General features: G+C 64.8%; 1 protein-coding gene across 1 annotated transcript; it reads right to left on the reverse strand.

The window, feature by feature from the left end:
* Nucleotides 1-5488: 5488 nt before the first annotated feature.
* Nucleotides 5489-22388, reverse strand: EBF4 (EBF family member 4; the record flags this gene model as incomplete). Its single annotated transcript, XM_080633933.1, has 15 exons — nucleotides 5489-5559; nucleotides 5781-5978; nucleotides 6678-6858; nucleotides 7680-7745; nucleotides 7862-7950; nucleotides 8721-8847; nucleotides 8964-9094; nucleotides 9785-9920; nucleotides 13114-13195; nucleotides 16674-16742; nucleotides 17337-17410; nucleotides 17845-17900; nucleotides 18004-18067; nucleotides 18271-18427; nucleotides 22258-22388. The coding sequence occupies 15 exons, from the start codon at nucleotides 22386-22388 to the stop codon at nucleotides 5489-5491; spliced, it is 1632 nt and encodes a 543-aa protein (XP_080490059.1).
* Nucleotides 22389-25503: the final 3115 nt, after the last annotated feature.

Consider the following 25503-nt stretch of genomic DNA (forward strand, 5'->3'; position numbering starts at 1 on the left):
CTGCATCGAGCAGGGATGCTCAGGAGGACGGGGTCTTCTGGCACTGCAGCACCCAGGGATGCTCCTGGGGGACGAAGGAGTCCTGTGGCTCTGTACCACCCAGGGATGCTCCCATGGGATGGGGTCTCCATCCCAGCAGCGCCTGGGGATTCTCCTTCCCACCCCTGTGGGAGATCAGGGCACTGCTGGGCCGGGGCTGGAGTCGGGACGCTGGCGCAGGGCGCTGCTTTGTTCCATCCCTGGCTCCCGGAGCAGGAACGGTGAGAAAGGCTCCGCTTTGTGCTGAGGCATCACCCGCATCCCGCTGAGGGCTCTGGCGAGGGCCCAGGAGCAGCGTCCCCCCCGCCCGGCCTGACTCAGCCCCTCGTGACGGCCCTTCCCAGGCCCCTGGGTACCGGGGAGCTCCTGCACCCCCCGGCCCTGGGGCCGGGCTCCGGGCAGGGGCGGCCGCTTGAGCCGGCCCCGCTCCGTTCCCTCGGCCAAGGCTCGGTTCAGCCCCGCTCAGCACTTCAGGGATGTGCTGAGTTTCCCCATAGCTCGGCTTGGAGCGGAGCCACCGCCGGGGCCGCCAGCTCCTGCCTTAAAGGCGCCGTAGCCTGCGCCGGCAGCGATGTGGATGGAGCCCCCCGCACCCCGCAGGCGGAGCGGGGCCAGACCCGGCTGCTCTGTGGCACCATCAGTGCTGGTGCTCCCGGGAAATCCATTGCGTTCCGTTGGTGTGGAGGAGCCCCTGGAGCCGGTGCCACAAAAGCGGGGCTCTTCCTCGGGATGGAGTGATGAGTCCCGTGTTCCTCCGCAGGGTCCTGCAGCACTGTTGGGAATGCCCCATCCCTGGCAGTGTTCAAGGCCAGGTTGGACACAGGGGCTTGGAGCAAGCTGCTCCAGTGGAAGGGGTCCCTGCTCGTGGCAGGGGTTGGAGCTGGAGGAGCTTTAAGGTCCCTTCAGTCCAACCCAGGCTGGGATTTCATGATTCTGTCACCCTGGGGTGCCTGGTGCCTGTACCCAGCACCAGCGCCTGGCTCGCTGCCCCAGCACAGGACCACAGCCTGCAGCCGAGGCCAGGGCTGCCGGCCAAGGCAAACACCTTGGAAGCCACTGGGATGGCCACAGGACTCGTGCCCAACCCGCCCGGCAGTGCCACATCCACCCGGCGGTGCCAGGAATGGTGGCCAAGCCTGGCTCTGAGGGAGCCCTTAGAGCAGCTCCAGTGCCTAAAGGGGCTCCAGGAAACCTGGAGAGGGGCTTGGGACAAGGGCCTGTAGGGACAGGCCAAGGGGAATGGCTTGAACCTGCCCGAGGGGAGACTGAGCTGAGCTCTTGGGCAGGGAGTTGAGACTGGAGGAGCTTTAAAGTCCCTTGGACAGGGTTGTGGTGGGGCACAAGCGCCCCACGGCCACAGCAGGGCTGGATGGACGGAGTTTAAGGTTAGAAGTGAGTTAATAGAAGCGTTCCCTCCTCCAGCCCCGCCGCAGCGCAGGGTGATGGATGCTTTCCATATGGTCCCCATCAAGGCAGGCAGTGCCACATGCCTCTGCCCCAGCCGGGAGCACAGAGATTAAAGCAATTAGAGCTGCAGCTCGTCTGGCTCTTGATGAGCCCCGAGGAGCGGCTGAGAGCTCCCGACGTTCCCCAAAGCTGGAAATGTCAGCGAGGCTCTTCAGCGCGGCGCTGCGGAGCTGCAGGTGCTGCCACAGCCCCCCAGGGCCGTGGGCTGGTGATGGCAACCGCAGTGGGGTGATCCAGGAGGGGGAAATGGGAGGCTCCAGGGGATGGGGTGATCCCCGGGATTGGGGTGCTCCGGGGTGGGAGCTGGGAGGTGTAGATGCTCCTTGGCCACACTGGGCATGTTCCTCTGGCACCGCTGCCCTCAGGTGGGGACCTCGGGGATCCCCTGATCCAGCTGAACCCCTGGGATTCAGGGACCCGACGGTGGGTGTGATGGGGGACAGGCGGTGAAGGACAGGGGGTGCAGTTTGGGGTAAAGAGCACGGATGAAGGCAAAGGTGCATAGGGAGGGATTCGTGTTGGGATGCAGGCAGAGATGCATGTTGGGTTCAAGGGCAGGGATGCAGGTTGAGGTGCATACGCAGGGGTGCTTGCTGGGGTACAGGGCAGAGATGCAGGCAGGGATTCATGCAGGGTGCAGGCAGGACGCCGGAGGCCGGCACCATCCGCGGCCCGCGACAGCCCTCTTGTGGTCCGGTGCGACCGAGCCCGGCCCGGTCCCGCCCGGGCGGGGATGGAAACCGGAACCAGGACGTGTTCGGGGGCTCAGCTCCAGCTCCTCCCGCAGCAGCGGCCCCGCGGCTTGCGCAAAGGGGATGCGTGTGCAGGGCAGGGGTGTGATGGGGAGTGCATGTGGGGCCGGTGTGCGTGTGCGAGCAGGGGGAGTGTGCACGGAGCCTGGTTGCGAGCACAAGTGAAGAATGCAAGCAGGGCCCCATTGCAGTGTGCAGGTGCGCAGGGCACCATTAGAAATGTCCAGGGCACAATCACAGGCATTCAAAGCACCGCTGCAGCACGCAGGGCACCATTACAGGTGTGCAGGGCACCATTACAAGCATGCATGGCCCTGTTCCCTGTGACGTGCTGCAGCTGCACCTGGGGCACGTTGGGTCTCTGCTGCATCCCAGCTCCTGCCCCACTCAGCCGAGCCCCTCACTGGCAGTGGTGGTGAGTCCCGGGAGGCAGCAGGAGGGATCCTGGTCCCACTGCAGGGCTATGGGGCACACATCCCCCCTGCACCGCAGCTCCTGCAATGCTGCCTCATGGCCATTGAGCCTTGAGGTGCCAAGTCCAGCAGCAGCTGCACCACGGTGCAGGACAGAGACCACAGGGATGGACACAGGCACAGACCTGCTGCCGGCGGGGAGTGCTGTGGGTCACAGCCATGCCAGGGGGTGCCATGACTGGGGAGGACCCACACATGGGGGCACAGACCCCTGGAACACACCTCAATGGCACAATCCCAGCCTGGTTTGGGTTGAAGGGACCTTAATTCTCACCCAGCTCCAACCCCTGCCATGGGCAGGGACCCCTTCCACTGGAGCAGCTTGCTCCAAGCCCCTGTGTCCAACCTGGCCGTGAACACTGCCAGGGATGGGGCAGCCACAGCTTCAACCTGCTCCCATGTCCCACCACCCTCATAGGGAAGAACTTCCCTGTATCTCATCCCACTCTTCCCTCTTCCAGCTGGAAGCCCAAACTCCTCATCCTACCCCTGCATCCCTTGTCCCAAGCCCCTCTCCAGGTTTCCTGCAGCCCCTTTAGGCACTGGAGCTGCTCTAAGGTCTCCCCTTCAGGAGCCTTCTCTTCTCCAGGCTGCCCCAGCCCAGCTCTCTCAGCCTGGCTCCAGAGCAGAGCTGCTCCAGCCCTCGCAGCATCCCCATGGCCTCCTCTGGCCTCGCTCCAACAGCTCCACGTCCCTCTTGTGCCTGGATCAGGACTGCAGGGGGGGTCTCCCCAGAGCACAGCAGAGGGGCAGGATCCCTTCCCTGCGCTGCTGCTCACGCTCTGGGGGTGCACCCAGCACACGGGGGGGTTCTGGGCTCAAGCGCTCACTGGAGCCGGGTCATGGGGAGCTTCTCCTTCCCCCCGGGCTGCCATGGGGTTTGCCGTGGGAGCGGTGCCCTGGGGGCCGCAGCAGCAGCGAGAACACCGGTGGATCCCTGGCACGGGCCCGGTGCCGCTCGCCCGGGGCTGGCACCCGCCGCAGCCTCGTTAACCTTTCTTGATTAAGGCAATTATTCCCCGCGCGTTCCCCTCTAATCCAAACACGCGGCTGCTCCGGGGGGAGCGAGGCTGGGAGCCAGCACCCGCAGCCGGAGCTGCCGCGGCCGCGGGGACCCCGGTGGGGCAGGGGGGTGTCCCCGGGGTTCCCATGAGGGTCATCTTGTCCCTGATCCACACCTCAGGGTGTGGGATGCAAGGGGGGGGGGTGTGTTGGGAAGGTCCTCAGGGTCCTCACATGGGATCCCCTTATCCTTGGCATTCCTGTCCTCCTGTGGGATCTCCTATCCCTGGGATGCCCATACTCTTATGAGATTCCTCATCCTCAGGATGCCCGTCCTCACATGGGATTCCCCATCTCCAGTGTTCCGATTCCCAGTGTCCCCGTCGCCAGGGGTGTCCCCATGCACTGCCCCCTCCCCACTCACAGACCCCTGGAGCCGGTGCCCTTCTGCAAGGCCTTTTATTCCCATGTCGGACCCCCCCTGCTGCGAGGGACCCCATCACCCCCATCCTGTGCTGGGACCCCAAGGGTGGGCAGGGGGCTCCCTCCTGCCCTGGGTCCTCCACGGTCACCCCGGGCAGGGGCTGGGGCCATGGGATGAGGACCCAACACTGAGTGAAGGGTGATGGGGCAGCCGGGGGGGACACGGGGGGACACGGGGCCCCCCGATGGGTGGGATGTTGGGGTGTGTTGGGTTTTATTCCCTATTTATTTACAGAATTCCCAGCTGGGAGGACAGGGAATCCCGGCAGGAGCAGCGGGACCGGGGCCGGGCCCCTGCCTGTGCTGCCAGATCCCTGCCTGTGCTGGAAATCACCCTAGTATTAATATCATTAATGATAATAGTGATGATAATGGGAAACGAGGCCGGGCTGGAGCCGGGGCAGCCCCCGGGCCCTGGTCCAGGCAGGGATCCAGCCTCGGCACCGGGGAGCTGCGGGTGGGCGGCTCCAGATGTGGAGCTGCTGCACATCTGGGGAGGGAGCGCTGCAGATCCGGGAAGTGTGGGGGGAGCGGGTCCCACCGGAGCATCCATCCTGCCCTGGAGCATCCATCCCGCCCTGGAGCATCCATCCCTCCCGCCCCCGAGCAGCCATCCTGCCTGGAACAGCCACCCCAGCTCAGAGCATCCATTCTGTCTTTCCCACACATCCCTCCTGCCCTGGAGCATCCATTCTGCCCTGGATCCATCCTGCCCCAGAGCGTCCGTTCTGACCTGAAGCATCCATCCCACCTGGAGCACCCATTCATCCCGCTCCTGAGTACCCCTTCTGCGCTGGAGCATGCACCCATCCCATCTCGGAGCATCCCTCCCACCTTCCCTGGAGCACCCTGACCAGGGCTGCCGCTTCCCCCCACTCCCATGGGCCTCCCGGTGTCTTTCTGAGGCTGAATCCAGATCATTTGGGTCATTCCCGGGGCTCCCCCCAAGGCTCCTCTCTGGCCGAGCCCTGCCGAGCCGAGCCACACCGGGGCCAGTGTCAGCCCTGTCCGGGGTCACCGGGCTCCGCGGGGCCGTGCTGGGGTGGCCGCAGGGCAGCGGGATGGGGGCTCCCGCAGCCCCGTGCACCCCGATCCCCATGGAAAACCCCGGGAGCGGGTCGGAGGGGCCGCTCTCGGTCCTGTCCGTGCTGCGGCTCCGGTGCCGCCCGGCTCCCATGGGCACGGCTGCGAGGGGCGGGCACGGATCGGGGGGTCCCTGCCCTCCGTGGCCGTGCGTCCCGGCGGGATGGGGGGCTCGGGACCTGCTGTGCTTTAGGAATAGGCCAGTCCCTGGAGCGGCCGCGCGGGCGTGTGGAACTTGTCCGAGTCCTCGAAAGCCGCGTCTGGGAAGCGGGAGGGAGGGAGAGGGAATGAGCCGGGATACAGGAAGAGATGGGGACGGGGGGGAAAAGGATGAGGGTGGCGCGGTGCAGCCACCTCTGCGGGTGCAGGAGACGGGCAGAGTATGGGCAGCCGGGCCCCCCCTCCATGGGGCAAAGGGGACCCAGGGGGATGCGGGCAGGGTCCGGGGGTACCCGGGGGGTGCGGGCAGCCCCGCACTCACCCTGCAGGCTGCTGGTGCTGGCGCAGGCGGGCGGGGGGGAGCTCTGCGGCCGCACCACCGGCGCGAAGGCGCTTTTCTGCTTCACGGCCGAGATCATGTTCACCGGGGAGAAGGAGAAGACCCCGGTGGGGGTGGAGGCGCTGGTGCCCGACGGGAGGGTGATGGAGGAGGCGCCGAGCGGGGGGCTGGCGGGCATGACTGCGGGGACAGACCCGCTCAGCCCGGTCACACCGCGGGGACCCGGCTTTGCATCCCCGCGCCCGCTTGGCTTTGAGGACATCCCAGGGCTGGTGCTCAGTGGTGGGGACACCTCGGGGCTGGCCCTTGGAGCTGAGGGTACCCCAGGGCTGCTGTGTAGCTTCGGGGACACCCCAAGGCTGGTGCATGGTCCTGGGGATGCGCTGGGGCTGGCACTTGGTTTTGGGGATACCTGAGACTCGTGCATGTCGCTGGGGACACCACAGGGCTGGCACATGGCATTGGGAACACCCCAGGGCTTAGGGGACACCCAGGGCTGGCACATGGCATTGGGAACACCAGGGACTGATGCATGGTGCTGGGGACACCCCAGGCACATGGCTCGGGGGACACCCGGGGCTGTCACATCCCACCGGGACCCCCGGGTCCGTGACTCACTGGCGTAGGGCGAGTTGGCGGTGGAGCCGTTGAGGAAGCTGGGGGACCCGGGCACCCCGAGCCCGGCCATGGTGCCGCCGCCGTAGCCGGTGATGCCGGTGCCGCCGCCGTAGCCGCTGTGCTGCGGCGTGGAGCTGGGCACGTACCCCCGCGGCGAGGCGCTGCCGGGGCTGCGGGAGTAGCCTGCGGGCGACAGCGGCCGCGGTGGCACCGAGGGACCTGGGCAGGGCCCCCCTCCCGCCCCGCTGCGCCCCTGCGCACCTTGCTCCGTGCCCTGCGGGGAGTCGCCGATGCTGACGGGCAGCTGCGAGCCGAAGGAGCTCACCCCCATGACGCCGGCGGCGGGGCCGTGGGTGCCGGGCAGCGGCGGGACCTGCCCCGCGCTGCGGGGGACGCTGTACAGAGCCTCGGCCACGTCCGCAGCGCGCTTCAGGATGAGGTCCTGCGGGCAGGGACACGGGCATGGGTCAGGTGCGGAGAGGGGCGGTGATGGGGGGGCTGAGAACAGCCCGGCTCGTGTCACCCCCCAGGGCCCCCGAGCATCCCCAGGGCACAGGATGGGGTTTGATTGGGCAGGGGGAGGCGGAGATGCCCCAGCTCGTGTTATCTCATGGGGTACCCGAACAGCCCTGGGTGTGATGGGGCACACGGGACCGAGACCCCCCGGTTAGTATCACATTCCAGGGTACCCGAGCATCCCCAGGGCACAGGGTGGGTTCTGATGGGGCAGGGGAGGACCAAGACCCCCCCAGTTTATGTCACCTCCCAGGGAACCCAAGCATCCTGGGGTGTGATGGGGCACATGGAGACTGAGACCCCACAGTTCAAGGCAGGGCATCCAAACACCCTGGGGGGCAGGATGGGGTTTGATGAAGCACATAGGGACCAAGACCCCCCAGTTTCTGTCACCTCATGGGGTACCTGAGTGTTCCCGGGGAGTGATGGGGCACGTGGGGACCAAGATCCCCCCATCTCCTATCACCTCCCAGGGCATCCAAGCACCCCCAGGGCATAGGATGGGGTATGATGGGGCACATGGGGACTGAGACCCCCTGGTTCATGCCGCTGGCCGGGAGGGTCATTAGAACAAAGGCAGCTTTGGAAGCTGCTGACCCCTTCCCCTGCAGTTGGAGGGCTCGGGAGGGCCCCAGCGCTGACTCAGCGCCTGAGGCATCCTGATGTGAAGCAGATGTGGGGCTCCTGCATCCCTGCTCCAGCACTGCAGGGGGGTGGGACGGGCAGGGATGGGGAGGGTCCTGGTACCTGGTTGCTGTGCGGCATTCCATAGAGAGCCTCCACCAGGTCAGCGGCCCGCTTCAGCAGCACCTCCTGGATAGAGAACGGGATGGGGTTTAGGGGGATCCATGTCCCACCCTCTGCCCTTGCTCCTTTGGCATGGTGACACCCATGGGTGTCACTGGGCATGGGATGGGGGGGATCCCTACCTTAGGCAGGCGCTCGGGGTCCCCAGGGTGCCGGGGAATGACCTTCTGCAGCCGCTGGAACCCATAGTCGATGGTGGGCTCATTCAGTGCTATGGGGAGAAACGGGGTCAGGGCCTGGCCCCACAGCCCCGGCTCCATGGGGAAACTGAGGCACTGCCTGTGGGGCACAGGGGTGAGCCATAGGGAGCCCCTTGTCCCACACGGGTATCCTGATTGAACCCATTCGTCACCCACACCCTGGCTGGCAGCGCTCAGCCCCATTGATGGAGATCCCAAGGGAACGGGAGGGTGAAGGAATGGGATGACATGCAGCACAGCATGGAGCTGGTGACATAGGACATGGCACATGGGATAGCACATGGAACACGGTTGTGACACATGACATGTGACACGTGGCACATGGGATGTGGTCAGCACGGTGGGACCGATCCTCTGCTGCCCCATGCATGCTGCCCTGCACACACCACACATGAGCATCATGCCCTGTTCATGCCATTCACATGTGCACGGCTCTGCTCACACTGCACATGTGTGCATGGCCTCACTCACACCACACACATGCACAGGGGGTTACAGTAACTGCCCCCATCACCCTGATCCCATCCCCAATGCTGCCCAAGACTCTCCCTGTCACCCCCTGCCCCACAGCCCAACCTCATCTTGCCCCAGACCCCTGCCCCATACCCACCCCTTTGCCCAAAGCCCCCATTGGGGTCCCCGGCAGGGCAGGGCTGTCCCTGGTGGGCACAGAGATCCCCTGGCCACCATCCTGGGGGTCCGCACGCCCAAACCATGGGTCCGTGCCCCCATCCCCGGGCTCTGCCCCGTCCCATGGCCCACGGCTCTGCCCCCCCCTCACCGGTGTAAACGAAGCGGCCGGGGGCCCCTTTGCAGAACTGCTTGGATTTGTAGGACAGCGTCACCTCCACCACGCCGGGGATGTGCCGCGGGGGGGTCTGCACCCGGATGGCGTGAGGGGTGATGAGCTGGGGGGGACACAGGCCTCAGTGCACGGCGGGGGGGGGCCCACATCCCCTGCACCCCCTGCACCCTGTACCTCGCTCCACACCAGCGCGGTGTGAACACCCCCTGCACCCTGTACCTCGCTCCACACCAGCATGGTGCCGAACACGACCTGCAGCCCGTCGAAGAAGTTGTCCCCGATGACGATGACGGTGGCTCCGCCTGTGGTCCAGCCCTCGCTGGGGCTGATGGCTTTGATGCAGGGGGTGGCTGCTTTGGGAGAGAGGGGGCAAAGAATGAGGGGGGGGCACCGTGGTGTGGGGATGGGAGAGAGATGGCAGAGATGGGGAGCACAGGGACAGGGAACTGGGACAGATGGGGGGCCACACATGGACATGGATGGATGGATGGATGGATGGATGGATGGATGGATGCATGGATGGAGGGAGGATGGATGGATGAAGGACGGATGGATGCATGGAGGATGGATGGATGGATGGATGGGTGGATGAAGAGCGCGTTGGTGCATGGAAGGAGGGAAATCCATGCACCAGATGGATGGAGAGAGAGCAAAGAGGTGAAATGGGTGCCCAGAGAAGCTGTGGCTGCCCCATCCCTGGCAGTGCTCAAGGCCAGGTTGGACACAGGGGCTTGGAGCAAGCTGCTCCAGTGGAAGGGGTCCCTGCCCTTGGCAGGGGTTGGAGCTGGAGGAGCTTTAAGGTCCCTTCCAACCCAAACCATTCCATGGTGATGCTATGAAATGGGACAGGGGGACACACAGACATGGCGGATGCAGGATGGAGCAGGGGATGGACAGAGCACCTGCAAGGGCAGAACACATGGGACAAAGGGGCAAGGGGACAGAGACGGGTACAATGGCGCAGACAGACAAGGCATGGACACGGGGCTGGGTGCCCTCTGCTGCTCCCCAAGCCCCCCATGCGTGGCAGGGCACGGCACAGGCGGCTGCGGGCTCACCTTCGGAGGGGTCGAGGCGCCGCGCGCGCCGTCCGTGCTTGGAGTTGTTGTGCACAAACATGTTCTCGGACACGGCCAGGACGTGCCCGTCCACGTTCACCGTCGTTGACACCACCACCTGCGGCACCGGGCGACCGGCTCAGGGACCCCCTGTGTGCCGCCGCCCTGCCCGGCACCGTGGGCACCATGGGGACAGGAGGGGATGTTCTGCCCCATGGGCCCCACAGCGCTCCCGCTGCCCTGAGTGCAGCATCCCATGGCTGGGTCCTCATCCCCTGCTCATCTCTAGTGCCCCCCTGCACCCTCAAGCAGCCCAGGGCCAGCACTGGTGTCCTCTGGAGCCCCCCATGTCTTGGTGGTGACGTGTTTGCACATACGTGCTCCATGGATGCATGTGAGGGCATCCGCGTGCATGTGCCAAGGGCTGTGTGTGCACATGTACATGTGTGCACCCATATGCGTGTGCCAAGGGCCGTGTGTGCACATGTATGTGTGTGCAGGAGCCCTTATGTGCACCCATGTGCATGTGCCAAGGGCCGTGTGTGCACATGTATGTGTGTGCAGCAGCCCTTATGTGCACCCATGTGCATGTGCCAAGGGCCGTGTGTGCACATGTATGTGTGTGCAGGAGCCCTTATGTGCACCCATGTGCATGTGCCAAGGGCCGTGTGTGCACATGTATGTGTGTGCAGGAGCCCTTATGTGCACCCATGTGCATGTGCCAAGGGCCGTGTGTGCACATGTATGTGTGTGCAGGAGCCCTTATGCGCACACACGTGCATGTGCCAGGGGTACGCGCAGGAGCCCCGCTGCGCACACGGGTACATACATACACATGTGCCTGCCCCCGGCCACGCAGCCCCCCCCCAGCAACAGCCCATGGGCCGGGGCACCCCAGGCCCCCCCATCCCGCCCCTGGCCCCCCCCGCTCCCCTGGATCCCCCCCCCCGGCCTTGGCTGCGCTCCCGGCGCCGCCGCCGCGATGCAAATTGGCTGGGTCGTTAATCACGGAAATGTCACAATTACCATAGCGCGACGAGAGGGCCCTGATGAAGCCCCTGCGCGGGGGGGGCCGCCGGACCCCCCCTCCGCGCCCCGCCGCAGCCAGCTGCGGAGCCCGGCAGCGCGGGCCGGGCCGCGGGGGGAGCCGGGGTACCGCGGGTAAAGGGGGTGCGGGGGGGACCAGGGGGTGGCGGGGAGCAAAGGGGAGGATGCTCGGTGGGAAGGGGCTGAGGGGGATCGGGGGCTACAAAGGGGTCCCAGGGGAACTGGGTCTGAAAGAGGAGTCTGCAAAGGGGATGGAGGGGAACTGGGGTTTGTAAAGGGGATGGAGGGGAACTGGGGTTTGTAAAGGGGATGGAGGGGAACTGGGGTTTGTAAAGGGGATGGAAGGGAACTGGGGTTTGTAAAGGGGATGGAGGGGAACTGGGGTTTGTAAAGGGGATGGAGGGGAACTGGGGTTTGTAAAGGGGATGGAAGGGAACTGGGGTTTGTAAAGGGGATGGAGGGGAACTGGGGTTTGTAAAGGGGATGGAGGGGAACTGGGGTTTGTAAAGGGGATGGAGGGGAACTGGGGTTTGTAAAGGGGATGGAGGGGAACTGGGGTTTGTAAAGGGGATGGAGGGGAACTGGGGTTTGTAAAGGGGATGGAGGGGAACTGGGGTTTGTAAAGGGGATGGAGGGGAACTGGGGTTTGTAAAGGTGGATGGAGGGGAACTGGGGTTTGTAAAGGTGGATGGAGGGGAACTGGGGTTTGTAAAGGGGATGGAGGGGAACTGGGGTTTGTAAAGGGGATGGAGGGGAACTGGGGTTTGTAAAGGGGATGGAAGGGAACTGGGGTTTGTAAAGGGGATGGAGGGGAACTGGGGTTTGTAAAGGGGATGGAGGGGAACTGGGGTTTGTAAAGGGGATGGAAGGGAACTGGGGTTTGTAAAGGGGATGGAGGGGAACTGGGGTTTGTAAAGGGGATGGAGGGGAACTGGGGTTTGTAAAGGGGATGGAGGGGAATTGGGGTTTGTAAAGGGGATGGAAGGGAACTGGGGTTTGTAAAGGGGATGGAAGGGAACTGGGGTTTGTAAAGGGGATGGAGGGGAACTGGGGTTTGTAAAGGGGATGGAGGGGAACTGGGGTTTGTAAAGGGGATGGAGGGGAACTGGGGTTTGTAAAGGGGATGGAAGGGAACTGGGGTTTGTAAAGGGGATGGAGGGGAACTGGGGTTTGTAAAGGGGATGGAGGGGAATTGGGGTTTGTAAAGGGGATGGAGGGGAACTGGGGTTTGTAAAGGGGATGGAGGGGAACTGGGGTTTGTAAAGGGGATGGAGGGGAATTGGGGTTTGTAAAGGGGATGGAAGGGAACTGGGGTTTGTAAAGGGGATGGAGGGGAACTGGGGTTTGTAAAGGGGATGGAGGGGAACTGGGGTTTGTAAAGGTGGGTCCAGGAGAAGTGGGGTTTGCAGAGAGGAATTTGTAAAGGGGATGAGGGGAAATGGGGTTTGCAAACGGAATGGGGGGAATTGGGGTTTGTAAAGGGGTCCCAGGGGAACTGGGGTTTGCAAAAGTTTTTGTAAAGAGGTTCAACAGGAACTGGGGTTTGCAAAGGGGTTCCAGGGGGATTGGGTTTTACAAAGGGAGAAATTGGGGTTTGCAAAGGAGTTGAAGGGGAATTGAGGTTTGCAAAGAGGAAACTAAAGGGGATGAGAGGAATTGGGGTTTGCAAAGGGGTTTGTGAAGAGGTTCAAGAGGAACTGGGGTTTGCAAAGGGATGAGGGGAATCGGGGTTTGCAAAGGGGTTCTGGTTGGATTGGGTTTGTAAAGGGAGAAATTGGGGTTTGCAAAGGAAATGAGGGGAACCAGGGTCTGCAAAGGGGCTTAGGGGGGATTTGGGTCTGTAAAGGGATCAAGAGGGATCGGGGTTTGTAAAGAGATAAATTGGGGTTTGAGAAGAGGAGGGGACGGGAGAAGTTGGGGTTTGCAAAGGGATTTGAAGGGAAATGGGGTTTGTGAAGGGAATGAGGGAATTGGGGTTTGTAAATGGGGTTCGAGAGGAACTGGGGCTGGCAAAGGGGTTCAGGAGGGACTGGGGTCTGCAAAGGGATCCGGGGGAATCAGGGTTTGTAAGGAGAGAAAGGGGAAGGGTTTGCAAAGGGAATGAGGGCAATGGGGGCTGGCAAAGAACCTGCAGAGGGGTCCGGGTTTGCAAAGGGGTGAGAGGGAACCAGGGCTTGCAAAGGGTTCAAGGGGGATTGGGTGCTCCCTCCGAGCCCACCCCGTCCTGCAGCCCTGGTGTGGGGCAGGCTCCGGGGGCTCCTCACCTGGAAGCGCCGCATGTCCCGGGGGTTCCCCGCGTTCTTCAGGCAGTTCTGGTTGCACTTGAGGAAAAACTTGAGGAAAAACCTGGGAGGGAGGGAAAGAACCAAGCGGTTGGTGCTGGAAAAGTGGGGGGATCCCAGAGAGCCTGCAACGTGCTCCTGCTGTGCCATCCTGTCCCCATCCCAGCATCCCATCCTGCTGCATCCCAGCATCCTACCCTGCTGTATCCCAGTGTCCCATCCCGCACCATCCCACCATCCTACCCTGCTGTATCCCAGCATCCTACCATCTGTATCCCAGTGTCCCATCCTGCACCATCCCACCATCCCATCCTTCCACATTCCAGCATCCCATCCTGTTCCGGTCTCAGTGCACCATTCTGCCCGTCCTAGCATCCCATCCCAGAGTCCCATCCTGTCCCTATACCTTTGTGCCATCCTATCCTTATCCCACTGTGCCATCCTGCCCCATTCCAGTGTCCCATCCTGCTGTACACCAGTGTCCCATCCTGTCCTCATCTCAGCATCCCATCCTGACACATCCCAGGCTCCCGCCCTATCCCAATCCCACTGTCCCCATCCCACTCTGCCATCCTGTCCCCATCACAGTGACCCATCCTGCCCCATTCCAGTGCCACATCCTGCCCGCATCCCAGCATGAAATCCTGTCCCCATCCCAGTATGACATCCTGCTGCATCCCAGTGTGCCAACTTGTGCCCATCCCACTGTGCCATCCTACCCCATCCCACCATTGCATTCTGCATCCCAGCATGAGTCCCTATCTCAGCAACTCATCCTTTTGCATCCATGCACATCCAGTAACAAATCCTATCCACATCCCAGCATCTCATCCTGTCTTTATCCCACTGTGCCATCCTGCCACATCCTGGCATCTCATCCTGTCCCTGTCCGAGCATCCCATTCTGTCCCCATGCCAGTGTGAGATCTTGTCACATCCCAATGTGCCAGCCTGTCTGCATCCCACTGTCCATCCTGACGCATCCCATCCTGTCCCAGCATCCCATCCTGTCCCCATCCCCGGGGTACCCCAAACCCTCCAGCCCCATCCCTCAGGCTGCACCCCTGCAGACATTGAGGTCCCCATCCCGTGTCCCACTGGGCGTCTATTGGGGTCCCCATCCTGTATCCCCTGGGGGCTCCTGCCTTTGGCCAGCCCTGGGCCATGGGAAGGGGCCCCAACCCCAGTGCTTCCCTTGGGATCTGGTTTTCCCAGGCAGGAGCAGGAAGAGGGGGGACCCCCCCGTGCCCCCCCATCACCCACCCCTGGCAGGTGGTAATCAGGGGAAAGGAAGGAGCTGGAAAACAGCAGGAAAACACCCCCCCACCAGGAGATTGACAGGGCCCTGTGCCCCCCCCCCGGCCCCCCCAGCCCCGGGCCTGGCTCTGAGCTCCTGGAGGGGCGGGGGGGGCTGATCCTGAACCCCAGGTTGGCCTCGTCCCCCCCCCCCCCCCCAGCCAGAGCCTTGCATATGGGCCCGGGAGTTAAAAATACAGGCAGGGCGCATGCATTAGCATCCCTAATGCGCAGCATTCCCATTTAACATGCAAATTCCCGGCGCTGCTCCCGAACACCTTCTGTTCCGAGCGCATACATTTGAATTCGCAATTAGAATAATCTTGTATAATTAATGAAAAGCGTCAATTTTAGCTCCTAAGTAATTTGATTAACATGTTGATAGGGCACTTATCTGCCTCTCTAAACCAGTGGGGCCGGGCGTCGAGCTGGGGGAGTGCGAACGGGGCGGGGGGGGGGGAGAACCGGGTTGAGGGGGGGAGCGGGCGGGGGGACCCTGTGTAACCCCCCCCCGCCCCGAGGACACGGGGACACTGGGGAACCCCCTCCTGCCTGACCCCAGCATGGATGGGGATGGCTCCAGCCCTTGGGGGATGCTTGCTATGGGGGGGTCACCCAGGGATGCAGCCGCCAGGAATGGGGTCAGCCCCGGGCTCCAGCATAGGGGGTCCCAGTGGCCCAAAAGCAGCACCTGGGATACGTGTGGGATGAGGTGGATGAAGGGATGGGGGAACACGGATGTGGCCGAGGGGACAGGGGGACAATGGACACCATCACCCAGGGGTCTTGGCTGGACCATGGCAGCTGCATCCCATGGGCAAGCAGGAGATCCAGGGCCGTGATCCCCACATCTGGGGATCCAGCGCACAGCTGGGTCTCCCCCATCCAGCTGCCCCCCAACACAGCTGGATGGGGGTCAGGGACCTGCCGGGGGTCTGTGTCACCCCCCCTGTGCCCAGGGACCCACCAGCACCCTGGGGGCTTGGAGCAGGGGGAAGGTCCTCACAGGACCCCCAGGACCAAGGGACCCACTGGGGGAGTGAGAAGGGAGCCCCTCACCGGCAGGCCCCATCCTGCCTGCTGTGTCCCATGCAGGGCTCCATCACTTTAGGGACCTGAGGATCCCTAAAGACCTCGGCACCCTTCCAGAGACTGGGGTCACCAGAGAGGTGCCACCGTGCCAGGACATGCACAGGACAGGGATGGGACAGGGGACAGGAGGACAGAGGACTTCTGCTGAGGGATGGAGGAACAGGTCAAGGGCTGTTGAGAGGGATGGAGAGGGAGGGAGAGGATAAAGGAGGGAGGAAGGAATGGAGAGGTGAAGGGTGAGAGGGAGGGAGGGATGGATAAGAATGGAGGATGAATGGAAAGAGAGATGGGTGGATGGAAGGATGGAGAGGCAGATAGACAGAAGGATGGATGGATGGGTGGATGGATGGATGCATGGATGCATGGATGGATGGAGGGAGGGAGGGATGGATGGATGGATGCATGCATGCATGGATGGATGCATTGATGGATGGATGCAGGGATGGATGGATGCATTGATGGATGGATGCATGGATGGATGGATGGGTGGATGCATGGATGCATGGATGAAGGGAGGGAGGGAGGGATGGATGCATGGATGGATGGATGGAGGGATGGGTGGACGGATGGATGGATGGATGCATGGATGCATGCATGGATGGATGCATGCATGGGTGGATGGACAGAAGGAGTTGAGCTGTGTGCAGTCTGTCCATGGTGGGCAGAGGGTCAGGGCTGCAGACAGACACCGTCCAGCACTGCCTGTGCCGGGCTCTCTGCTCCCATCAGCCCTGGCCAGGAGGACGAGAGGTCCCTCAGCACGGGACACGTGCCCAGACGTGCCCTGGGGGCTCCGAGCACCGTGGAGTCCCCAACAGCACCGGGGTGTCCCTGAGCTCCCGGGTGTCCCTGGCACCGCAGTGACACAGACCGGGGGCACGGGGCACTGCAGCAGCGACACGGGCGCCGCCGGACACCTTCCTGACCCCCCCTGCTGCTCTGCAGGCTCACAAGGAGGCCACTCTGAGACCCGGTGCCAGCCCTGGGGACCCCCACCCCAGGGACTCCCCACCCCTCAGCCCCCCTGGAGCTCATAGAGACCCCCCCATCCCTCAGCCCCATTGAGGCGCATGGGGAGCCCCTGTCCCTCAGCCCCAGCTCCATGGGAACCCCCCACCCCTCAGCACCATTGGGGCTCATGGGGCCCCCCAGTACCTGTCGATGATGACTGGGTCTGAGGGGGTCTCGTTGCGGTTCCCACAGCTCTTCTTGTCACAGCAGCGGCTGGGGGGAAAGGGGACAGGGTGAGGGGACGTGGTGGGGCCCGGGGCCAGCCCCACACCCCCAAACCCCATGGGAACATCTCCAGAGCCCCTTTCCCACCCTTGGGCCCCCCAACATCACCCAGCGCCGCACGGGACGGGGTGGGCGGCAGAGGGGACAAGGGGGTGCTGGGCTGGGGGGTGCCAGGACAGAGGGGGCACCCCGGGGGTACCCTCATATCCCCCCCACCATAGGCTCGGGGTGGACCCCAGCCCTGGGAGGTGCTCGGGGAGCCCGGGGGGGGGCTCTGAAGCGGGGTGCCCCGGCCCCCACCCTTAACACGGCTCCGGAGCTCAATTAGCGCCGGCCCCGAGCGCTGATTGCCACAAACACGGAGCGGGGCTGGTAAACAAGAGCGGTGCTAACGGGGCACCGGGGACAGCGCTGCCACTGGGGACAGGCAGCGGGGCGGGCAGCGGGGCGGGCAGCGGGGCGGGCAGTGGGGACAGGCAGTGCCCGCTGCCCCCCTGCACTGCACCCTGGTGCTGGCAGACCCCATGGGACCCCTGCCATGGGACCCTCACAGTGGGACCCCCCCCATTGTAGCCCCGGTACCTGCACATGATCTCGTGTGTGAGGAGGACCCGGCACATCTCTGGGTTCTTGTCCTGCCCCTCGTAGATGATGGCCTGGGGAGGGCAAAGAGCGCGCAGGGGGGTGCCACCATCTCCGGCCCCTTGTCCCTGTGCCCTGCCCGTGTCCCCCACACGTGTCCCCTGTCACCGCATCCCCAACCCAGGCACCCTCCACGGGTCGCTCCAGTGGGGCTGCAGGGCCCTGAAGGCCACAGGGTTCAGCCGTGCTCCCCTTCACACCTGTGTGTGCCCCAGCACACGTGTACCCGTGTGCGCCCAGCTCCACGTGCCCATGTACATGAACTCACACGTGCCTGCCTTCACACTAGGGCACAGGCGTGTGCCTGCCTTGCACATATGTGTACAGATGTGCCTGCGCTGCCCATGCATGTACAGATGTGCCTGCCTGGCACACACGTGTACAGAAGACCCCTTTGGCACACCCCATGCGCACACGCATGTGCCAGGCACCAGCCCCACGCCGTTACCTGTTTGGACATGGAGTCGATGAGGCGCACGTAGAGGTCCTGCTCGGTGCGCAGCCCTGCAGTGACAGGGGGGTCACAGCCCTGCCCGTATCCCTCTGTGTCCCCATGTCCCATTGTCCCCATGTCCCTGTGCCCCTGTGCCATGTCCTCATCACCCACCGTTGCTGTAGAGCAGCTGCAGCCGGTAGTGGATCCCGTTGTTGGTTTTCTCCCCGTTCTGCTCCTGGGGGCACGATGGTTGGATGGGGGGGGGGGGGGGGGGCACATCACGGTCCCCTCCCGGTGCACCCCTTTGCCAGCTCCAACCCCGGGGCCACCCCGGCCGCTCACGTGTGCAATGAGTGCGGGAGAGGCCTCAGCCCTGCCGGGGTCGAGCAGGGGCGGCCCGAGGGGGGTACCCGGTGGGCAGCGGAGCGCGGGGCTCACCCGGTCCTTCTCCACGAAGTCGATGAAGGAGGTGCGCTCGATCTCCACGGGCTGCCCCTGCCGGTCGTACATGGCCAGCACGAAGTGGAAGAAGTTCGATTTCCGCAGGTTCGACGGCGGCTGCTTCTCAAAGTGCGCCCGGGCCAGGCCCACCCCGCTGCGGAGGACGAGGGGGTGACGGGGGGGGACCCCAGCACCGCCTCCGTGGCACCTGCAGCACCCCTGTCCCATCGCCACCCCATCGCCGGGGATCGCTCAATGGCAGCGGCTGACCCCGGGTGCTGCAGACACGGGGAGCACCCAGAGCCCTAATGCCCCATGGCCAGGTTATCCCAGTGCCCCATTGAAGCCAGCCCCGGGCCCCGAGGAGGGGACGGTCCCCAGTGCCGTCCCCTCCTGTCCCCAGTTCCATCCCCTCCTGTCCCCAGTTCCATCCCCTCCTGTCCCCAGTTCCGTCCCTTCCTGTCCCCAGTTCCATCCCCTCCTGTCCCCAGTGCTGTCCCCTCCTGTCCCCAGTGCCGTCCCCTCCTGTCCCCAGTTCCATCCCCTCCTGTCCCCAGTGCCGTCCCCTCCTGTCCCCAGTTCCGTCCCTTCCTGTCCCCAGTTCCATCCCCTCCTGTCCCCAGTTCCATCCCCTCCTGTCCGCAGTTCCATCCCCTGCTATCCCTGGTCCTGTCCTGAGCACAAGCAGAGCTGGGGGCAGCTGATGCTGCTCAGGAGCTGCTGGGTGTCCCCTGGGATGCTGCTGATGCTGGTGGTGTGACCCCCCCATTCTGACACCCCCCCCCAAGCTGTGCTGGCCCCTCCAGCCACCCCACATACACACACATGTATAAGGGCTCATGTGTAGGTCTATGTGAGCGCAGGCAGGGCTGTGCACCTCCATGTCCCCATGCACGGGGTCAGCAGCAAGCCCCTGCGGTTGCCATCCCAAGCCCCCCAAACCCAAGCCCTGTGCCCCCCAAGGGCCACCACTGCCTGTCCTGCACGGACACGGGGTGACAGAGCTGCACCAGCACAGGGGATGCTGCCTCCTGCATCCCCACCCCGGTCACCCCATCCCCAGCCTGTCCCTGGCCGGTGGCAGCAGCAGCATGGGGGGAGATCCATCTCCCAGCGAGGAGATGGAGCCAAATAAACCCACGGCTGTGGGAAGTTCCCCTTCTCCTGATGAAAATGGGGATGGGAATGGGAATGGGGGTTCCCATCCCTTGGGCAGTCGGTGCCATAGGTCCAGCCCTATGTGCATGTGCACATCAGGAGAGGGGGGAGGTTGGGGGGGGGGAGCATTGGGGGGGCTCAAGCTGCTGGGGATGGTTCCCATGGGTACCCAGTGTGGGGCAGAACCCCTCAGCACCCCCATATCCCACCCCTGGCCATGGAGGGATGTGGCCATCACCTAACAGGTGGCTTGGGAATGGAGCCAGCTATGGGGGTCCTTTGCTCCAGCGTGGCTGAGCCCCCCCTATTGCTCCTCCCAGTGCTGCTCCCATGGGGCATCACTGGATGCACAGAGGACCTCGGGCACCTTCACCCCCTGTAATGATGCCCCTTGGGCTTCAATTACCCCCCAGCATCACTGCGGGCCCCAAGCAAGGCCAATGTGAAGCTGGGACCCCTCAGGGGACACTCGTGTGTGATGGAGGACAGCAGCTCATTAAACCCATCACTGGGGAGCCACAACATCCCCAACAACAACCACGGGGCCAGACCCCATGGGTGTCCCTGGTCCCCTCGTGCCATAGGGCTGCAAGGGATGGAGACCCCCATTCCTGTTCCCATTCCCGTTCCCATCCCTGCTCCCTGCCGTGCTGCGGGGGGAGGCGATGCCTGATGGCAGCATCCCCGCTCCCGGTGCTCCGTGCTGAGCCCGTTGCCATTAATTATTAACAGCAATCAGAGCACTTCCCAGCACACGGCTCTGCCAGGAAAGCAGCAGCTTCCCTTGGCCAGGCCATCAGCCACTGCACCCCAAAACAGGGGGGGAAAAGGGAACCCCCCCATAAGGTCACCATATGGGCCCTCTGATGTGCACCGGGACACCCATGGATGCAGCTGCGTTGGCCATGGGACCATATAGGAATGGGGGTGTCTGTGGGAGATGCTGGGGGGGGGGGGTGTATGACCCCCCCACCCCAGTGGGGGTCCAAGGGGGTGCAGGTGAAGGGAGGCTGGGTCTGGAGGCGATGAACACCCCACGTGTGCCCACACGTGTGTCATGGCTGGCACATGTGGCACACCCCAAGCTCATGGGTACCGTGGTGGGATGGGGGGAACAGGAGGGGATGGGGGGGTACCAGAGGCTTGTGGGGACAGGGGGTCTGTGAGCCCCATCCTTGCACACTGGACATAGGACACCATCGGAGCGGCTGCAATGGTCCCAGCCCTGTGTTCCCCCCTTGTCCCCCCCATTGCTGGTTCTGGGGGGCAGATTTCACCCCTGTTCTCATATTTGCGGCACAGAGAAGTCCCTGGGGCTGTGGGACCCTCGGTCCAGCGGCTGTAGGAGGCTCCAGGTTGGGATGTGGGTGCCCCCCCACCAAGGATTGATGGGGGCGTTGCAGCAGGTTTTAAGCATCCCAGAGCTATTGAGGGGAACCTAGGGAGCCCCCAGGGCTTCAAACCCCTCTTAAGAGCCTCCTGAACCCCACAGAGGGGGAACAGTGGGAGATGGGGTGGGGGGGGACAGGGCTGAGGGGTCCCCCAGCTGCACCCAGAACACTTTGGGCACAGGGTGGAGAGAAAACAGGGGATGGGGTGCACGGAGCACCCCGAGAGGGCAGGGATGGGGTGCACAAACCTCTCGCAGCTCTTGCCCCACTGCCAGCACCCACTGGCTCTCCCAACACAGGACACCAGGCCCAGGGTGGCTCAGGATGCCCCAGGCACCCATGGGTGCTGATGTCGCAGAGGCCAGGGGACGAAGTTATCCCTGAGGCCCAGGCAGTCAGGGCATTGGGGGTGCCCCAAGCACCCCATGGGGATGAGGCATCTGGGATGTCCAAGGGGTCCAGGGATCCGGGTGCTGTGGGGTGCCTGGGGTACCTGTCATTCCCCGCTGCCCACAGCATCCATGATGCCTGCGGAGCCAGTGGTACCTGGGATGCTCAAAGTCCCCAGGATGCCCATGGAGCCCCTGGTACCCGGAATGCTCATGGTACCCAGGATGCTCACAGTGCCTGGGGTGCCTGCAGTGCCCAGTGCCTGTGGTGCTTGGGATGCTGCCAGCACTTGGGATACCTGCAGTGCTTGGGATGCCCATGGAGCCTGGAATGAGCGGGATGCCTGTGGAGCTCAGGGTACCTGCGGTGCGCAGGATACTCACAGAGCCCAAGACCACTGCGGAGCACAGAATAACCCCAGCACCTGCAATGCCCACTGCAGCCAGAATGACCACGGAGCCTGGGGATGCCCGTGGAGCTTGGGATGCCCGCAGCACCCAGTATGCTCACAGAGCCTGTGATGCCTGCGGAGCCCAGCATATCCCCAGCACCCAAGACTCCCACTGCATCTCGGATACCCACAGAGCTTGGAATGCCCATGGAGTCTGGGATGTCCACAGTGCTTGGGATGCCCCCAGAGCCCAGCATACCCACAGCACCTGAAGTGCCCACTGCACCCGGGATGCCCATGGAACCTGGGATGCCCACAGAGCCTGGGATGACCATGGACCCCGGGGTGCCCTCAGCCCCAGGGATGCTCACAGAGCCCGGGATGCTCACAGAGCCCAGCGGACCCCCAGCACTCAAGATGCCCACTCCATTTAGGATACCCACAGAGCCCAGGGATGCCTGCAGAGCCAGGGATGCCTGCGGAACCCGGGATGCCCGTGGAGCCCAGGATGCTCGTAAAGCCTGGGATGCCTGCAGCACCTGGGATGCTCTCAAAGCCTGGGATGCCCATGGAGCCTGGGATGCCCACAGCTCCTGGGATGCCCGCAGCGCCTGGGATGCCCGCAGAGCCCGGGGTGCCCGCAGAGCCGCTTACCTCTGTGCCGCCGTGCTGGCGTCCAGGATGCCGGTGCCCTGCAGCCAGCGGACCGAGGGCAGCCCGGCCGTGAGGGGCTCTTCCTTCATGGGCAGCCCCCCCCGGGGCAGCGCCTCCTGCACGGAGAACATGGCAGGGGCTCAGCGCCCGACCCCCAACTTTCCTGCCCCGGCCCCGGGAGCGGAGCTCAGAGCCGGGCAGGTGCCGGGGGCCGCCGGGGAAGCGACATCGGCGGCGGGGGGGGGGGCCCGGGCGGGAGCAGCCGGGGGGGCAGGCGGAGGCAGGGCCGGAGAAGTTGGAGACGAAGGAGACCAGGAGCCAAGTGCGGGGACCTGGAGGGGAAGGGGAGGGGGGCGGCGGGAGGGAGGGATGGGGAAGGCAGGGGAGGAGTGGAGGGAGGGATGGAGGAAGGCTTAGGGGAGCGGAGGGAGGGATGGAGGGAGGCTGCGAGGGCTGGAGGGAGGGATGGAGGAAGCAGAGGAGGAGTGGAAGGAGGGATAGAGGGAGGGATGGAGGGAGGTAGAGGAGGACTGGAGGGAGGGATGGAGGAAGGCTTAAAGGGCTGGAGGGAGGGATGCAGGAAGGCTGCGAGGGCTGGAGGGAGGGATGCAGGGAGCAGAGGAGGAGTGGAGGGAGGGATGCAGGGAGGCTCGGGGGAGCGGAGGGAGGGATGGAGCGGGGAGGAGGCCGTCGAGGCCCGCGGGCGGGGGCAGGCGCGGCCCGGGATGGGGCGGGAGCGGTTCGTTACCGGGCGGGCGGCGGCGGCGGGCGCGGCGCGGGACGGCGACGGCGGCGGCAGCGGCAGCGGCAGCGGCAGCAGCAGCAGGAGGGGCCCGGGGGGCGGCAGGGGCCCGGGGGCACCGGAGGGCCCGGGGGAGCCGCCTCCCCGCCGCCGGCCCGAGCCCCGGCCCCGCCGCGCCGCCGCGGCCACCAGCACCATCAGCACCAGCACCCGCCGCCGCGGCCCCGCCGCCGCCGCCGCCCCGCCGGCCCGGGCCATGCCGCCGCCGCCTCCCCGGGGAGGCAGGGCCGGAGCCGCCGGGGGAGGCGGGGGCCGCGGCCGGGCAGGCTGACATCATTCCGGGGAGGAGCGGTCGCTCCCCGCCCCGGCGGAGGGGCTCCGCGGCCAGCGCCGCGCCGGGCACCGGGCGGCCCCCGGGGGCAGCGGGGAGCGGTGCCGGGGGGGGCTGCGGTGCCTCCCCCCGGGACACCCCGGGGTGCTGCGCAGAGACCCCAAAGTGACCCCATTGCATCCGCCCGGGGTGCCCCAGAGTGACCTCACTGCACCCCCTGGGACACAATGAGGAGACCCAGGGGGTATCCCGGAGACCCCCCCATTGTGGTCCCTGGGGTTACCCGAAAGTGACCCCATTGAATCCCCTGAGACACCCCAGGGGTACCCGGGGAGAGCCTGGGGAGATCCCATTGCATCCCTCCGAGACACGGCAGTGACCCCAGGGGTACCCCAAAGTGACACCATTGCAGCCCCCGGCACCCTGGAGAGACCCCGGGGGTACCCCAGTGACCCCACTGCACCCACCAAGACCCCCTCGAGGTCTGGTGAGGCCTTATGGCTCCTGCAGAAACCAGGTGTCCGTCCATCCATGCTCCCATCTATCGCAGTGTCCATCTATCATCTATCCATGATTCTGTCCATCCTGGTGCCCATCCATCCGTGCCCACATCCATCCCAGCATCCACCCATGCATGTCTCCATCTGTCCCAGTGTCCATCTGTCCATGCCCCTGTCCATCCCAACATCCATCCCAGCATCCATGCATCCACCCACTCCTCTGTCCATCCCAGTGTCTGACAGTCCACACTCCCATCCCTTCCAGCATCCATCCATCCATCCATGCCCGTGTTCATTCCAACATCCATCTGTTCATGCCCCTGTCCATCCCAGCATCCATGCATCCATGCACACCTCTGCCCATCCCAATGTCTGTCAGTCCACACTCCCATGCTTCCCTGCATCCATCCATCCATGCCCACATCCATCCCAGCACCCACGCCCCTGTGCATCCCAGTGTCCATCCATGCACCTCTCCATCTGTGTCCTTGTCCATCCCGGTGTCTCTGTCCTTTCCCCCCCCCCCGTGCCCTGATGCCCGGGGACCGAAGGGACCCCATTTCCCGCTGCGGCAGCGCGGGGCACCCGCTCCCTGCTCCCCCCACGCCATTTCCAGGCAGGGCCGTGCGGAGCCTCCGCCGGGAGCGGTCCCATGGGGAGCCGCGTTCCCCGGCACGGCCGCGGTAATGGGCGCTAATGGAGGCAGCGGGAGCGGGGGGGGTCCGGCTGCCCCACAGCAAAGCCCCTGTGGGGCCAGCAACGGGGAGGGAGCTGCTGCACCCACTGCTGGGGGCACCCGCAGGGACCCCTGGAGCCCCCCATCCACACGCTGCGGGCAGAGGGGACGGGGTGGGGGCAGCCGAGGGCTGCGGGCGATGGGGATGGGGGGCACTGGGGGCGATGGGGGGGGGCTGGGGATGCACTTGGGGGGCTCCCCCCCCTCCATTAACCCCAGTTGGGATCTGTGGCCGGCTCCTCCCTCGCTCCCACTAATGGGCTGCAGGACCCATGGGAGCCGCTGCCGGCAGCCTGAGTGCAGCCGGGGGGGGGGAATCCATTTACCAGCTCCCCAGGGACTCCCCGCGCTGCCCCCCCCAACCCTGCCGCCGGCACCGGGGGGGCCGGATCCCCCCCTGCAGGGATGGGGATGGGGGCCCTGGGCAGGGCTGGGCCCAGCCCCGTCTGCCTGGGGTGGAGATGGACACAGGGATGGGCACAGGGATGGGACAGGGAAGGGGCTGGCAGCTGCATTGGGAAAGGCAGCTCAAGATGAGCCCACGTTATCCCCTGCCAGACCCACACCAAGCCCAGGCCATCCCATGCCAAGCTCCTGCCAGACTCATGCCATCCCCTGCCAGACTCGCATCAAGCCTGTGCCATGCCAGACCCATGCTAAGCCCACTGCATCCCATGCCACGTCCACACCAAACCCCTGCCAGACCCACACCATCCCGTGCCAGGCCCATGCCAAGTCCCTGCAGTCCCACACCAGACCCACACCAAGCCCAGGCCACCCCCGGAACCCCCCCTGCCAAGTCACCCAGCACCCGCCCCATCTCATGGGGTAACCCCAGACAGCACCCACAGTGCACCCATGGGGCACCCAGACCCACAGCAGCACCGTCCCCCCCGGACACGCTGTCACGTCCCATCACGGGTGACCGGAGCAGCCC

This window comes from Psittacula echo (assembly GCF_963264785.1).
Source record: "Psittacula echo genome assembly, chromosome: 1".
NCBI lineage: Eukaryota > Metazoa > Chordata > Aves > Psittaciformes > Psittacidae > Psittacula > Psittacula echo.